The following is a 17,365-nucleotide window of genomic DNA, read 5'->3' on the forward strand; positions in this document are numbered from 1 at the left end:
TTATTGTTCCAGTTTCCTATAGAGAGCATCTTTGCACTGCAGTTACAACATCCATGGAAAAATAAAAACACTTACCGAAAATCTACCTCTGCAAGTGTTTCCAGAAGTTCTGTCCTTACTAGCCAGTAGGAGCTATTCTTCAGTGTCAAGAGGTCCACAATTAATTGTAAACCTAGTTCACTGTAACTGCTACTACACAAGCTCATGATGCAATGCTGAGAAAAAAAAACAACTTTTAGTTATATTACAGGAGAGGTCCTCTCAATCAAAGTAGGTAACTGATCATAAAAATCTGTTTTATTTAGAATACTAAAATAAGTTATTGCTTAAAAGTTAGGAGAAAGTATCAGAGCTAGGTACTGTGCAAGGCTAGGCCACTGGCCCCTTGCAAAACTGCTGAAACCTGCTGCTGAATTTGAACTCTGGAGAGGAACCCAAGCCTCAGACATCAGAAGACAATCCTCCAAAGACTGAGATCTAAAACTCACAGGGCTTGAACTTCACAAGCACTATATTCTTACCTGTTCAAAACAGTCTCCCCTAGTTTCCCTGTAATATTTTCAGAGACGTGGTTCTAATTTCCAGAAGTTTTTCAAAAAGTCATACCTCCTCATTTTAATGATTACATGCAGAATGTGTGAACTTTGGAAAAACGTAGAACACTCTACACTTCTATGTCATATTTAACTATGCAAAAATACGCTTTCTTGTTCAGGGATAAACAACCTAAAATGCTTTTGAACATTTCTGCCAAAAGGTATAAAGTCAGGCTACATTATATACTGAGAGAAAAAGTCAAAATTGACTATTGCAAGTTGCCGGAACCAAATAATTCTAGTGAAGTCTTCTAAAAAGCCATAATCATAATTGTAATCATACATGAAACCGCTATATACAAACAGTACAATCATGGAACAGAAGTTTAAAGAGACAGCAACATTTAACTAACTGGATTTCCTTCCCTCAGTTGCATCACAGACCCCTCCTCTTAGCATATGAAATCATACTTTCCATACATTAATTATCTGCATTTTACTAAATGTTCCATACTGCAGCTGACCCATAGGTCAGTGAGGCAAAATGTTCAGCCACCCTGTGCCTCTCCTCGATGAATTAATTTCCTTTGCCCTCCAATTTGTCCTTGTTGTTCTACTTTTTTAGAGAATTCCTCAAGGGAACTCACTCCACCCTTCTGCACTTCCACAGAACATAGAAATAAAATAAACACGCTCTTAGTTCCACTCATAAATTCAGATATCGTCTCTATTTTAACAATTGCCTGATGGATCTTTTACCCAATTTGAAACACTTTCTTGAGACTTTCCTCACTTTCAAAAATAACTATTTAAGAAAATAATCACTATTTTACTTGTCATTTATCACATTTAATTTTTGCTTTCCAAATGCAGGTTACAAGCAGCTGTCACACATTCACATTTCCCTTTTAGGCCAGGTATCCTTTCTATCTACTGCACTCAGCCTATTGTTGGTCACTGTAACATTACAGCTCATACCTGTACACTTATATCTAGAAACATCACTATTAAATTACACTGATAACAAATATAATTATGTTCCAGTTGTTTGTTCCTCCATTTCTGTGACTGAATCCATGTTTTCTACAATAAAGTTCTTGGGGAACAAGTAATTTTTTGCTCCATGCCTACACACCTGAGCACAGCAGCACCCAAGTCAACGAATAACACCCCTGTGATGTGTGGTGGTGCACATAAATTATTTCTTCTGCTTACCCTCACAGCCGTACAAGCCAGCTTGCACGTAACAGAGGACTCATCTTTCAGTGTTTTCTGCAACAGAGGTATGCAGTCTACCAAGGAAAAGAGATTTCCTAACAGTAACAACAACAAAAAAAAATCATTTAGAGCAATAAAACAAAGGAAAATTTTGGTCACATAAAAAAAAAAGAAAATACCCTAAAAGAAATTGTTACCTGTTGAGGTCCTGACATTTATTAGCCATTTTTCCACATCAAAGCGGGATTTAATGAGAATAGAGTTGACAATTGTTCCACACAGAATGGCAGTAGCTCCTCTAATCTGGGGATCTCCATGGTCAATGTAGTTCAGAATATCTGATACATACTGCTCCTCTAAGAAAATAAGTTACAACTACTTTATTTTAAAAATACTAGTCTTAGACTTAGCTAGTCCCTAAAAATGTTTCAGTGGAAGTACTAATTACTGCACCAACCAATGCCAGCATATTCACAATACACCTGCCCTAGATCTACCTTTCAGAGATCCCTTGTGTGTAATCTACAGATCATTCACACAACCCAGATCAATGATCACATACCAAACCACTAGTGCTTTATTTAAATTACACACAAAATGCTCTGGGGAAAGCTAAGAAGAGTTTTGGTAAACACTCCAGCTTTCCACTATCAGCATCAAACCAGTTGAATACTCCAGGTCTCTGCTGATCATATTGAATTCATAAAAATGAACCTAATGGCTTAGAAATCACCTAGAAGATGGCCCGAAATAAATGAAAATAAACCATTTCTAAGATAAATGAACCACTTCTATATAGCAGTTGTACTAAAACATGTTTCAGCTTGTCAGAAGCTGTACAAGCTTGTCCACTGAAACGTAACTCTTACAACCAAAGAAAAATTTCACCACATACGCTACTAGTGTAGACAGCACATTCATTCCAGTTGGTGCAGTATTAGTTCGCAAACACTAAGCTGGATTTCAAGTTGCATCATTTATTTGAAAACCCAGAAACACTATTAAAATGGAATATGTGAACTGCAACATACCATACTCTTCTCCCATTGCTTCAAGGGGTGTTTTATACAGTTTGCTGAAGAAAGACTCGGGGTGAAGTGCAACGGCTGCTCCAACACAACTTACTGCCAGGGCTTTTACACTCACCCTCACATCTCTATCAGGAACTAAAGCTGGGGAGAAGGGAAAATAGAAATGGGGCATTTAAAAGCTTCCTGAACTGTTTGTTCAATAACTCTATGATACAAATAGCTTAGCCTGGACAAAAAATATGAAGGCAGAGCAGTTTATCAGAGGCAGCAGTTATATATGACTTTAAAAAACAAACAAACAAAAAAACCCCAACAAATAATGCCACACACTTTCAACTCATTTCCTTCATTGCTGAGAATACACCTACTAAAACGTCTTTCCAAGAACACTGCATTAGCAGAGCACATGAACAAATAACAGTTTAGAAAAGGGAAAAAGAACAAGCATCTTAAATGCTCACTTTGGCCTTTTATAATGACACATACACACATGCCTGTGACACAGACTTGCCAGTAGAAAAAATGGAACCAGTGGTGTATGCCACAAAGGCTTTCTGGAAAATCCCCACTGACATTTTATTACTACGTTGAAAAGGTAAATGACTCCGCTTTTACGCCACAATAGCACAACAGTTAAAAACAGGATTAATTGTAAAATGGCATAATTTTTAAAGTATTTTTAGGTTTTTCTGTACTCTGGTGCAATCATTTAAATCAGGACTGTTAAAGAAAAACCCCAGCCCTGAGATTAAAAACCAGACAGAAAAAATTGAGCACATTCCCAGCTTTGTGCATTGAGAGACACAATGAACCAATGCATCTTGAACAAAAACTTACCTCCTTTCTCCCCAGTAAGCAGAAAAGAGGCTGACAGAAGTCTAACGCAGTGCACTAAAGGTGCAGAATTTCCATCGGTGTAGTGACCTATGTCTCCCTTCACCCTGGAGGGCTATTGAAAGCAAATCACTATTTTTATACAGATAAATTTTAATCTTTAACTTAAACAAAAGATTAAGCACAACAAGATTTCAAAATACTGCACATCCCCAAACATATAAAGGTTGTAACACAAAAATGTGTTTAATACATATTCCAAAAAAGGCCTTAAAATGTAATGCTTTCGGGAATCTGTATCTAGTATCAGAATTAGTCTAATTTTATCACAGAAACAGCAATTACTCTGTATATTTTCTGAGTTACTCAGACTTGCTGTTTGCATCTGAAATAATCTGATAAACCACTTTTTTGTTACCAATGATCTTCAGAAACTTTGTATGAGAAACAATTAATTCCTAAGTTGTTTCCAAAGAAGGCTGACAATCTTCTGTATTTTCACATTTGGAGTTCCCCAGTAGCCCAAGCTGATCTAACTCTGCCTGCCACAAACCAAACTCCTTTTGCCCCAGCTCAGAACAAGGCCCAAAGCTAAAGTCAAAACCCATAAGAGGAAATGAGCAACCTATGGTTAGAACAGCATGAGCCTCTCTACACATAGAGAGTCTCAAAAGAGTAAGACATAATAACTTCTGAGTAGATCATAAAATTACCCACACAGCTAACAACCAGCACAATGATACTTCAGCTAATAAAGTATCAGTGTACCCTACAAATGCACAGACAAAACAGGTTTGTGTTCTCAGCAGTGTGTGTTCTGCTGTGGTTTTGCTAGCGATCACATATAAGACATCAACACTTGTGTATTCACCCTGGGTTAAATGAAATTCAGGCTATAACTCAGATTTACTGTCCAACGACAATTATTTTGACCTGTAATTAAGTATACCACATATACAGGCTACCCACATTTACCACTAAATGATCGTAAGTCTAACTTTAAAGTTAGTTGTTTTAAACTTTAAACCAGACCACTGTGACTACTTCTCACCTTGTTTTCATGATCACCAGGATCCGTTGCATCTTCTTTTGGTGTAAATCTATCCACGCTGCTATCAGAAGGCTGCCTACTATGGCTCACAGTTTTCAACAAGTGAGGCTGTTGAAGAGCTTTAGAAAAAGGCAATTAATGAAATATCGTTTTAGATGCAAACTAAAAGCACTTCAATTGAACTTAATTATACAAACATGAAAAATAAATTAGCAGTGATGAAAACAAGTGATTCACTCAAGTGTTAAAATATATTCCTTATTTCACATTTCACATTCAATCTAGTTATTTGTTTTGCACATCTATCATATGAGCCTTCAGGCCCTTGGAAGTTCAATGGAAGATGCACCTGTAACACCTGCCTTAAAGGTTCCACCAGTTCTGTGTGTCCCATTCGTGTGTGACCCTGTATCCCCCGAATTTATCAACATACCAATAGAAGAATTTCTGAAAGACTCTGATGAATCATCTTGGAGAATATTTCCAGCCTCATCTTCCTCATCCTGCAGCTGCCCAATTTGCACTCCAGAATACTGTCCATCAGCACCTTCCAAAACCTACACAGTGCAAGGACAGGACTTAAAAACAACTTATTTTAACGCACAGCATTAAATCCCAAGCATGCAGTGTTAGTAATCTAGAAATAATTTGAAAGCAAATATGAGCCCGATAAATATTAGCGTACAGCTGCGTGCAGGCCCCAAAACAATTCCCCTCTTCCTCCCGTATCTGGGCTATGAGAGGCCATAGTTACATCTGAGAGCTTCCCCCCTGAGCCATGAACTCGGATATTAACAGCAGGAAAGCCAAACACTTGGTGCATTGCCTTCCCTCCCTACTCCCTTACCCCAAATGCAACTGTCCCTCATTCTCAGCAGTTACAAATCACAACCAACACCTTTATTGTCACAAATTAAACTTGTCCCTTGCTGCCAAACTCTCCTATAACCTCACTTGTCCTGGGTATCTAAAGTCAAACTGAGAGCTGTGCAGCACAAAAAAGGACAAATAATCTGAACATCTTTTAATTCCTTCATTCTAAACCGGAGACTGCTAATAAAATAGACACTTCTAGAAGAGAGTTTGAGCCTTGGTACAAATGCAATATATAGAATATAGAAAAATAGCCATAAAAGACAAAAAATTTGATAGTGATAACAAAAAAAAAAAAAAACCAAACAGTAAAAAACATTTCATTGTAAGTTTATCAGAAGACACAACATACTACTTCAGTTACTCCCTGACTTTATGAGCACCGGGAACTTGTTGACTAAAAAGCCTGTGTGTAGGTAAGTGGGACAATCACTTAGTCTGTCGCTTACAAAGACCACAATTTTGCTTGTAATTACTGCTTGTAAACAGTATGTAAACTGACACATGCAACAGTCTGACAGCAATTTGCAAGAACTGCATCTTGTCAATAAATGCAACTTGTCAATAAATGCCTGCTCATTTTGACTTCTGCACCGCCTACATTAAATTCAGAGACAGTGCAATTACCATCACTCCTTTGGTTCTTGAATCCTCCCCGTTGCAGGACTATTTGCTTATCCTAATTATAAATTTATTGGGTTTTGTAGTGGTAAGATACTATTACTCTTCCAAAGTTACTATCAGCAAACTTAAGTTAAATGTTTGGTAATGTTTGAAAATAAGAACTTAAGACATTCTAAGTTTCCCCCTTTTTTCATTTTCTGCTCTTGCTTCGAGTAAATATATTTTGGCTGTTTTTATTACAGCTTCACAATACACTTGCCCACCAGAGACAAGTTTCTTAAAATAGTTACATTGTATGCACACTTCAGGTGTTTATTAGATATGTAACTGCTACATTAGTAAATCACCCAGGATTTGCTCAGTATAGGAGAAATCCTTAAGATAGAATAAAAAGGAAAAAAAAAAAGTTGTGTTGCCAAGCAAAAAAGCACAGGCAGAAGACAATGTGAAGCATTAGGTTTTAAAAGTATTCCTTTATCATTCCAAATAGACTGTTCACCCTTTAACACTTCCATTAGTCTTCCTGCACCAAAACAATTATCAATATATCTATACAAAATGAAGGAAATGCTACTAAGATAATATATTTATGTCAAACCTTTGATAATGACATTCTTCCAGTGAGTGACAATCTATTAATGCCTTCGCATCACCTACCCAGCAAACATACTGATTACAGCTTTGTAGATTTTAATTACTGCTGAAGTGAAAGTGTTAAAAGGAGGTCAAGCCCTCCAATGGAGATGTGAGCTGCTGACCTTTCCACTGTTACTAGCTGAGGATAGAAAAGTAGAAGACGAGTAAGTAGATGAATCCAAGTCTGGGCCCTCCATGGAAGAGCTCTGAGATATGTCGGGCCCCTCAGTAGAAGGGGATCCCCCCTCTGCCCGTTGCACACTTACAATTTCAGAACTGTCCGAAGGGGTTACAGCAGAGTCTGGACCTTCTGTAGTAGTCTGAGAGCTATCACTAATTGGTGAGGAAGCTTGTGTACCATCGTTTAAATCCATAGTGGGATCTGACTGGACAGCACTGATCTGGCTGGAGCTTCGACTAAGCACATCATCTTCTTCCCCTTCAGTAGCTGTGCTTGCCAAATCACAGCTGCTCAGGTCTACAGAGTCTGACTGCAACGTATGCTGAGAACGTGGCTGCTCAGTAATGATATCGTGTCCGGTGGGATCAGCAGCTGAACTCCCTGCTGACCCAGCTGTTGACACGCCGGATGAAGAAGCCAGTTCACTGGTTATCTCACCCTTCATAGAAGCTGCAAAACACAGACATTTATGAGTCAATCCAGTGTTTAAACTTCTGTTTCACTCTTGATATGGACACCACATATGAAGCCACATACTACATTAGGCTAAAGAAAGTGTATAACTAAACAGTTAAACTACAGGTAGGGAAATAGGCATCTGTAAGATGTCATTTCATCTACACCAATAGCTCAATAGGATAACTATCCATTTAAAAAAATATGCAGTCCACTTCATTAGTTAAAGTATAAGATTTATACCCGGAAGTATTTATGGTTTCTTCTGAGTGTCCATTGACTTCCTAGTCACCGTAACACATCACTTTCATATTTTACACAGAGCAATAAACGAATAGATTTGTAATGTAAAACAACAGAGGTTGACTGCATTGCTAAAGGAAAAGCCAGCTACCTGCAAACGACGCAGAGCTGACATCTGATCGGGTTTCAGCATCATCCTCCAAACCTTCTTCTTCACCAAGAAGTATTTTACCTAAGAAGTGATGTAAAAGAAACCTTTACAGTTTTTCAAAGCTACAGTCAACTTGAAATGCTGAACAGCTGGAGTCAGTCAGATGTGAAATCTATTTTCAAAAAGTGTATCTAAATAATATTTTAAAGACAGTCAACAGATGGAAGAGAGAAAAGTATGAAAAGAGAGTGAATATCCACTCCCTCACAAGCTGACCAGGAGAGAAACAGACAGCAGTGACAAGGAAACACAGTTAAGTAATTTTATTTAACAGTGTAACCATTCAGGAAACTACCTATGACATTTTTCATTCTAGTTTATTTTTTGAATGATGTTTAAGCTCCCACTAATTTCATCAAGTTATGTCCTGTTACTAAGGACAGGATACCTGTCATCTGGACATCTGCCCTCAACTCAGAAGGTCATTAAAGCACCACTAGTAATAGAACAAATAACCTCTTCCTCCTTAAGGCTACGAAAATTATCGAAGGTTACTTGCAGTTTGGGGTTTGGAACTCCAGTGATAACAGAATGGAAAATGCCTGGGGGAAGAGCAGCATAGACTAGAAGCACAGGACGACGTAAGTGGGACAGGGTGATGAACCATGGACTACAGCCATTAAGATCCAGGGACTACTAAGGCAAAAATCTTCAGAGAAAAAATGAGAACCATTTATAACCTAACACAATCATCACAGAGTTCTCCTACTCATGGAGTAATATCCATTTAAAATAAAGGCAGTGGAAAAATAAAGATATCTGCAGCTGCACACCTCCTGGGAGCAAGGCAAGGACAAAGTGCACTGGCCAGTCTGTAACTGGGACAGGACACAGGGTGCAGAGGGAGCTGCTCAGCCCGTCACTCCGTGTCTCACAACTCACTTGCTGAGACAGAGGGATTCACAGCAACTGCTTTGAGATTTGCCTTTTAAAATAAGCTTCACTGGTAGCCTAAGATTCACTGTGCAAGATAACAATGTTCTAACTCCAGGTGAATTCCTTTGCATTTAAGTTACCAGGGGGTAAAAAAGCATTACGAGACTTTTGCATTAGTTTCTCTATTACAACTGCTTTCATACACAGCAGTAACACTGTAGAATTGTCTTCCTCTGAAAAGTATGTTTTATGCTATTCAAACCTGTAGGGCAGGAAAAGTAACCATTACATTTCCATGTACGTTCTAGGTAAAATAACAGTAATTGAGAACTACACCCCCCTACAAAAAAATTAGTAAAATCCTGCTAAGAGTTCCCAACAGAAAGCATGAGACAGTATTTCTTTTCTTTCTCACATTTACATCCATTTCACTGAAACAAACCAAGATGTTCTTCTGCTTTCCACAGCTGATCATATTTAAAAGTGAAAGAGGAAGGACACTGAAAAACTTTAGACATATTAGGCCTTGTGTGTTTAAATGAGGATATAAAACAAGCTGCAGGATACTTTTCCACTATTTGAAAAAAAAAAAAAAAAACAACCAAACAAAAACCAGTTAAGATGCAGAACACAGGCTTTCATTTCAAGATTAGATTTCAGCCTTTTTTGCAAATACTTTTCTGAGGGTGAAACACAAACCAACGAAGACCAGCTGCTCAAAACTAAAGTGGGTCTGAAGCAGAAGGACTGAAAAGACATGAAATATCTGAGCTCTGAAGTCAGGGTTGCAGATCTCTGTCGATCAGCCCCACTTTACACCCCCAGCCAACAGCAGAAGTCTATGACTCTGTAAGGCAGTAGACCACAAGACGGCTTCAAGCAGGAAATGGGAACAGGCTTGATTTTCCTTTCTTTCTACAGGGGAGAGCAGCAGGAAATGAACAATTCACAATTTGAAATTAAACCTCTACAAAACACAAAGTTGTGAACATATTTATTCAAATTAATTTATGCCATTTTTTAGATCACAAAATCTCCATACCATGATCTTGAAAGAGGATAGAAGCTGATGGCTCTTAAATGGTTTACCAGTGAGTGGAGGAAAGGTTAGTGTTTTAACAAGTATTTTAATTTAATTTACACTATATTATTAATACTTCCAAGTTACACTGAAGACTACTCATTCAAAGTATCAAAATGATGATTTACGATTTTTCATTCCGAAGTGTGAAATGTTATTCTTGTTTGTTGCATTCTGTCTCACCTTTGGATGCTGCAGCAGTATCTACTTTCAGAACATCCTTTCTTTCACTCAGTCATTTCTAAATTAGAAATTATCACTGCATCCATAAGCACTTCCCACTATTTCACTTATGGGTATATTCTTAAAGCATATAGGTATATTCTTTAAGCATTATGAGATTCCTTGCACACAAAGATGGGAGGAAATGTTTGGAAAAAGTATAAGCTAGTTGTTAAAATAGTCCTTAAAGTTTGTACAGTCTTATTTAGTCTTAAACTGGTTTTCTTTTCAGTAGTGCACATCTGTCTGCTTACTGGGCTTGCACCGACTGACTGACCATGCTGACTCTGCACTACACTCACACACAGTTCCACTGCAGTAGCAACATTTTGCTCCGCTAAAACAGGTGATGAAACTGCTACACAGTTTTATCTACAGTGATCCTAGTACTGATATGACTGGTTTTAAGCAAAGCATAAACGTGTACATTCGTTTACATTCATCCACAAAGTGGGAGAAGAATACTTCAGAGCAAATTGTATTTTAAAAAAATCCTGCTAAAAGAATTATCTATTGAAGAAAGAAATCAAAATATACACAGCAAGACATAAATCAATAGCATTAATCATCCAGAACAGGAAAAGACATAAAAAAGCATCATATCAAAGCATGCAAACATATACATGCATTAGTGAAAGAAGGAGGGAAAAAAACAGGCCTATCAAAACCAGGAAGGTTAACTATTTTGTGAGTTACATTAAGGTTAAGTATTACTATCAAAAGGAAGAATGGTCTGTTCAGAGAGATTATTTTTAGATGTGTTCTTTAAAAGTGAAAATTGCATCACTATAATTTTGTCACTGAACTACAGCAAAAATAAGAATTATACTGCTTTGAATAATTTTAGAATATTTTGATTGCAATATCAGAAATCACGTCAGAATCCTTCAGTTTTACAGCGATTAAGCTCAGCTGATGACACAAAGGCAATTGTGAATGAAGAACAAAATTCGGCAAGACAATGAAGTGGGGAGGGGTGAGAAAAAAAAAAAGAAAAAAAATCAGAAAGGAATGCAATTAAAGATTTGTTTCTGAAAATAATCACCTTTATGCTTTCTCGCAAGAACAGGGCTGCATGAAGACCCCCCTCCAGCTGCAAATCACAGAAAGTAACACATCAGGGCAGAGACAGAGCTGCTGAAATCATGAAGGAATTCTAATAGCCACAAATGGGAAGGAAAAAAACCAAACCAAACCAAAAAACCCAACAAAACAGCAAACCAAAGCCAGGAAAAAATAGCTTTTGAAGTCTAAGTTTTATGGATCATTTGCCATCAAATGACTTTTTGCTCTTCTATGCCATATGTGCAAAGTTTGCTTTAAAAAAAACATACTCTAAATTTCACTGCTATGATTGCTTCTGGCTAATGAATTACCTTCTAATAGCAGTAATACTAGAATGATCCATTAGTTCAACAGAGTGCAGAAATTGATTCTTTTGAAACAGGTAAGTAGCAGTTAAGAGACAATTTTAAGAACATGCACTTCACACACAAGAACACTGATAGCTGATTTTAAAAGTTGTAGATAAACTTAAGTCATGCTTTAATGTCATGCTGGTTTTGGTATTCAGCAAGGAGTTCTCAGTTAATATAAATTCTGATTAGATCAGCTTTTGAGGAATCACAGTTGTCAGATGCTTGGTGAGAAGAACATTAATTTTGTGGTGAAAAGAAAAAGAGCTGTCAGAGTTAACTTGCTCTGTGTAACCAAAAATTCCATCAACACAAACTGTAAAAAATTACTCTGAAGTTTGTCATTACCCAATGAGTGTCTACCCACTCAAAGCAAGGATGGAAACAAAAATTTTACTGTATCTTGGGTAAAAGAAAAAAATAATGCATAATTGTATACATCTCATTTTATCCTCCACAATTTTGCCTAACACTGAGAAAAAGAGTCCATGAAGTATATTCATCTCTGTTTACTGAAATTACCAAAAATATAGCTTACCTATAAGTTCCACTATGCTCCCACTGCGGTTCCTGCTGGCAGATTCATCTTTGGATACACTGACCTGTGCGATGCCCCCTGAAGTGGTCAGGGCATGGAGGAGTTCAGGTGGTGGTGTTCTAAAGAGCTGTTGCAACAGTTCTAAAGCTCCAGTCACAACATTATGGTCCTGATGTTGAGTATAATGCAGAGTCAATTCATAAACCTAAAACCCAAAGTACTGAAGTAAGACATCACATACAATTACTTCCTCTCGTGTATCACATTAAATTTCAGTGGTGCATAACAAATGACTGATGTATGCTATATCTAATCTTCACCATCCTCTTCCAAGGTGAAAATGTCAATTAATTGTAGCCATTCAACTGCCTTTTTGGTAGAAGCCTACTGTTTCTGTTTGTTGTAGCAGAAGGAATCACAAAGAACACTGTAATGACTATGAAGTTCTTCAGTTCCTTTAGGAACACTGAACAAGTACTGCTGATGCATTTTTCTGGGATTTTAGGTCATTAACGTTATTTATCAATAATTCCAGTCACTGGACCAACTATAATTTACTGAGGTGAAAAGGAATTAAAGAAAAGAATTCAGAATGCTCAATACCAGACTAGAGCTGTATCATTCTACATGCAAGATTTCTTTTCCTTCCAATTAGTACTTTTCAGCTTAGGGTTATTATTCATATTTTACCTGTATAAGTTGTTCTGGTGAAGGTGAAATCTCTGTTTCTTTTCTTGTTACGCCAAAACTGCCTTTCAGGCTGGTATCCTTTACTTGTTGTTGCAATAAAGGTATGAGATACCTTAGTGTAAGTAAAACACCCAGAATTAAAAGAGTAGGATGATCATCTTCTACAGGAACCAACAAGCCTGGGGATAGAAAAGCAGCAGTAAAATCACTTATTGACAGCGGTCAGTTTCAAATGCTACTTTATGTAGTCCGTATGAATGCTTTCTAAATGCAGAAACACTTGAAAATATGCATTATTTAGTATTCTGACAATGATTTAAACGTGGGAGAACAGTCAGAGGATCGTGTCTAACCTTCCCTCTTCCTTATCATTTTTTGCTCAATAAAATGACAAATATTTTTCATAATACCTGATGCTTTTGCCAAGTGATTTTGACTCTCTCATTACCTGCCACCTCTCTCCACTTGGTGGCTTAAGGCCAAGCATAATTCCCTCACATATGCACACACTACTACCCTAATGAATGACATTTACACTTATGCCTCCTCCCTCAAGTACTGGGAACCTTGTGCCATATACCTACCTGCTAATCACAAAGTCAAACCCAAAAAATATTCAGAACAAATGTATGTTAATGTAAAAAACCACAGCCTTCTATTAAAAAAAAAAAAAAATCAGATTCAATTCATGGAGTTTCCGTTAGTGCTCCTGTCAGAATTCAGTATCATTGCCAGCACATCATTAAAAAAAAAAACAACAAATCACCTTTGAGTCAGAAAGAACAAAGCACATCAGTTTCGAGTCACACAGTGTAAAGAAAGGCACTATGTGGCATGTGAATCTTTCACCTGTTCTTAAAAGAAGCAAGGCTAACAGGATAATGCTTTATGTATCTGTTGGTCTTCCTTACCTCTCCTTTTGCAATATAGTCTACATAGTAAAGAGCTCCTCAGCAGGAACAAAACTGAGGCAAAAGTTTTCACTACAATCCTGTCTCATCATTGCAAAACACCCAAGGACCAGGCAAACTTCCCAGCTGAAGAAATATGGAAGCAACACCTGATGCAAAGTTCTGTGCTTTTAAACCAGTAATGACTTTTTTATTTAAGTTAAGTTTTCAAAGAATCTAAATGGTACTTCTTCTAAAAAAGGTTCCAGGGTATGTGTTCATGACCCAGAGAACAGCAGTCATGGCCTTGACCTCACACCTGCTGTGCAACACGTCTTCACAGACTCCTGAGCAAGTTCTTCCAGAATCACTAAACCTCCTTGTTTTCCAACAGGCTACCTGCTTCCCTGTCTTTGGCTGTTTCTTTTCAACATTACTGACTCAGCATTGCAGCACACAGAGAGATACAAATAGCTTTAGTTGTACGTTCATCTAACTTAATACAAAATAGAGAAAGCATTAGCAGTCAGTTAGTCTAGGTATCCTTGCTTTGCCTGAAAACCTCTCACATAAGAAAAGCATCTTAGATGAGAAAAAGTTTCATGTTACTTACACCCGAAGCAAATTTACTTTATTTTTTCCAGAATCTTACCTAAAAGTACATTCAATAACCAGGCATAAAAATACTGCATTCTCCGTGAATGTTGACAGATGCTTACTGCTGATCCTGCCGCTGTTCGACGGATAGTAGGTGAGCTGGATTTAAGATTAGCTATGAAAGCCTTCAATAAAGCCTAAAAACAAAGATAACTTGCTTAACTTTGTATGAGAAAGAAAAGGAGACAGAAGTGAACTTCTAAGTCAGCAAACATATTACATTCATTCAAAGCATTACTTAACATACATCAAGCAAGGGCAACCTTTGCCTTAAATCAGACACGCAGCTGTAACATCTGATAGATAACGTTGATAGCTTACTGTGTTTTGAGATGTAACAGGGAGCACTAAAGGTTAAGGAAAGATACCTTAATCTCATTGTCGTTTGCAAAATTGCCAAACGCTGCCATGATTTTTGGTATTGCCGCAGCTAGCGTCTCTTGTACCGATTCTTCGGGTCTCTTACTTATTCGTGTTAGACAGGGTAAAAGGTTCACTAAGTATGGCCTAAGTATGGCAAAGGAAAAAAAAAACTAATTTGAGACCAAGAACAACATCCCCAAATTTGTGGTATCACTAAGTCATAAAAAAATGTACCTGTTAGCTACACAGAATGTAAAAAAAAGACAACGGTCTTCTGAGTACGTTTTCAGACATTAAGACAGAACTAAAGAGAATACACTTTAAAAAACCCACACAAGTTGTGATCTTCACAATTTTTCCCCACTTCCACCAGAGTCATGTACAGCACAGAACACAAACTCCACTAAAAGAAAACCAGCTAATCAAATAAAGCTACTTCAGAGAGAACACGGTGAAAGGAATTCCTCCAACCTCCCATTTACACATTTAAAACTCGAGAACAGTAACATTTCGTCAACAAGTATATTTCATTATATATTCTTTGGACTGCTCATTACCAGGATGTGTTTACCTGCACTTTTGAGGACGAACTAGATGGGCAAGCTCAGCAAATCTCCAGAGTGCAGCACGTAGACTCCTGGAAGCACCATTCTAGACAGAGTATATAATTGTTACGTTTCATCAAGCAAAACCATTTCCTAAAAAATAGCTATAATATACAACACTATAGAGTTTTATACCATTTTACTGAAACAAATTAAAATGTAAGGTGCCTGGAAGCCATACATTTCCTTTAGCCAAAAGGAAGTCAAGTCAGCTCCATGACTACCTTCATTTTTCTAGCTGATATTAGGAATTTCCTCAGTGACCCAAAATTAATAACAAGAAACACCAAGAAAGAGAAGGAAATGTCTGAGATCTCCACTCTGCTGAAATCAGCTTAAAATACCACAGAGTAAGTCATCAACGAACAAAGAAACACTGATGATGTGATAGTCTAAATCACTGGAACACTTGCAGAGCTATAAATGCAGCATAAAATTGACAGCAGTGGAGATATGCAAATAAATAACGTTCAGCTTCTGTGCGGAACAAAAAAAAACCCCAAAATATCCACATACTGATCTGTATCACTTCAGAACGGCTTGCATCCTTAAGTTTAGTATCTGTCTATGTTGACACCTCGAGCTGTACACCTGACTTGAGCCAAAATCCCTTCAGACCCAGCATCTAAGGTTCTAGTAAAGCTCCTTAGTACTGTTAGAAATAGAGAAAATCATGGAAGTTAACAGATGTCTAGTAGAATCTGTGCACCTAATGTAGCTTGAACCTAACCAAAATGCTTCTCAAATCAAGTCCCTCTGAAGACAGAGCTGAGATGTTTAGAAACTGTCATTTCTTTCTTATTTTCTTTAGCTGGTATATCAAAGGTGCACGGTCTTGTTAGTATGACAAGTAAAAGCAACTTGCATCTGAATTACAAAATGTGCATTTTTCAGGTTCAGAGACAAACAACAGATTCTGGCATGGCTCCTAAAGTGATCCAAGTGATGCACAACAAAATTCAGTCTGCTGGTGCTTCTGTTACGCCTGCTAACTCTCTTTCATCTCTGCCATGAACCTGAGAGCAACTATTCAAGCACCACACACCACCTGAACAACAAAATATTTCCTCTTGCACCTGGTCATACCATGCAGAAACCTCAGACGGATTTTTGTTTATGTTGGTTGTTTTTTGCTAACTAGCTAGACATCCGTTTCTATACCCTCAAAAATTTTGCATGATATTAAAGTACAACAACACAGTAGGATATTCATACAGGGCCTACGAATAGCCCACATTTGACAGAAGAAAAACTATTTACATAGCTTTTGATATTTATTTTATTTTCTGTAGTTCTATTATTCCCAAAGAAATATAACAAAAAGCAATAGCATTACTATCTGACAAATAACACCTATATTTTCTCTCTATACAAGTCTTGCTACATGTTTACAGATGCGAGAGATGTGATTTCAATGATACTGGCCTGAATAAAGCATTTTTCTTTTGTAGTCATATATTTACAAAAGGCTATTACTAAAATTCTTTCCATGGACACAATTTAAATTGTGACTTTTGATGCAAAGACAAATGCTTCAGTATTTCTACCTACGCTTCTTACATGTATATACCACACACAAAACAAAGCAGTTAAAGTTTCTATCAGGTCACTTCAGGTCTCGATCAAATGATTCCTCCAAGAAGTACTGTCAAATTAAGAATGTCACTGTCCTCCACCTACTTTTCACCACCCTTTTGCTTGAAGTTACTCTTTCCAGCTCAGTCAGTGGAGCAAACATCATTAATATGGCTTATTCATTTGAGAGCAGAGACACTAAGGTTAACTCAGACTGCTGTTCACACCAAATGCTCACCCATTTTCTGCCAGATAAGCTTTCAGGAGTGGTTAAATCCAAACAGTAGGGCCAATAGTAGGAACTGGGTGGAATCATAAAATAAACAGTCACAGACCCTTCCAGAGTGAAGATTTGACCTTGATCTTAAGAGACTTACACGATTTATTGACACTAATGCCACATCCCAATATACTAACACAGTTACTAAACACCATATTTCAAAAGGACACAAAAGAAAGAAACTCACCTTTTTAATCTCTTTATACAGTTCTAATTGTAACCTAGGAAGATTGGAATCCATCAAAGCCTGCAATAAAATGCATTGAGAATTTACTGTAT

The 17,365-nt window shown here is 37.4% G+C and overlaps 1 protein-coding gene across 4 annotated transcripts in view; it reads right to left on the reverse strand.

Annotated features, from left to right (window-relative positions):
* Nucleotides 1-17,365, reverse strand: part of HTT (huntingtin) — a 116,165-nt gene that overhangs the window by 88,631 nt on the left and 10,169 nt on the right. For 3 of the 4 annotated variants that reach the window (XM_082051409.1, XM_082051410.1, XM_082051411.1), the window contains exons 4-19: nt 17,274-17,333; nt 15,198-15,277; nt 14,632-14,770; nt 14,259-14,400; nt 12,717-12,895; nt 12,027-12,231; nt 11,119-11,166; nt 7,835-7,915; nt 7,070-7,434; nt 5,104-5,227; nt 4,671-4,789; nt 3,623-3,734; nt 2,786-2,926; nt 1,952-2,110; nt 1,752-1,849; nt 76-215 (exon numbers count right to left, since the gene is read on the reverse strand). In XM_082051409.1, coding sequence (XP_081907535.1) covers nt 76-215; nt 1,752-1,849; nt 1,952-2,110; nt 2,786-2,926; nt 3,623-3,734; nt 4,671-4,789; nt 5,104-5,227; nt 7,070-7,434; nt 7,835-7,915; nt 11,119-11,166; nt 12,027-12,231; nt 12,717-12,895; nt 14,259-14,400; nt 14,632-14,770; nt 15,198-15,277; nt 17,274-17,333 — 2,192 coding nt within the window. Of the gene's footprint in view, nt 1-75; nt 216-1,751; nt 1,850-1,951; nt 2,111-2,785; nt 2,927-3,622; nt 3,735-4,670; nt 4,790-5,103; nt 5,228-6,925; nt 7,435-7,834; nt 7,916-11,118; nt 11,167-12,026; nt 12,232-12,716; nt 12,896-14,258; nt 14,401-14,631; nt 14,771-15,197; nt 15,278-17,273; nt 17,334-17,365 lie in introns of all 4 variants that reach the window. The other variant, XM_082051408.1, reaches the window with a different exon arrangement.

The sequence above is a fragment of the Streptopelia decaocto genome (assembly GCF_964273445.1).
Source record: "Streptopelia decaocto genome assembly, chromosome: 4".
In the NCBI taxonomy this organism is placed as follows: Eukaryota; Metazoa; Chordata; class Aves; order Columbiformes; family Columbidae; genus Streptopelia; species Streptopelia decaocto.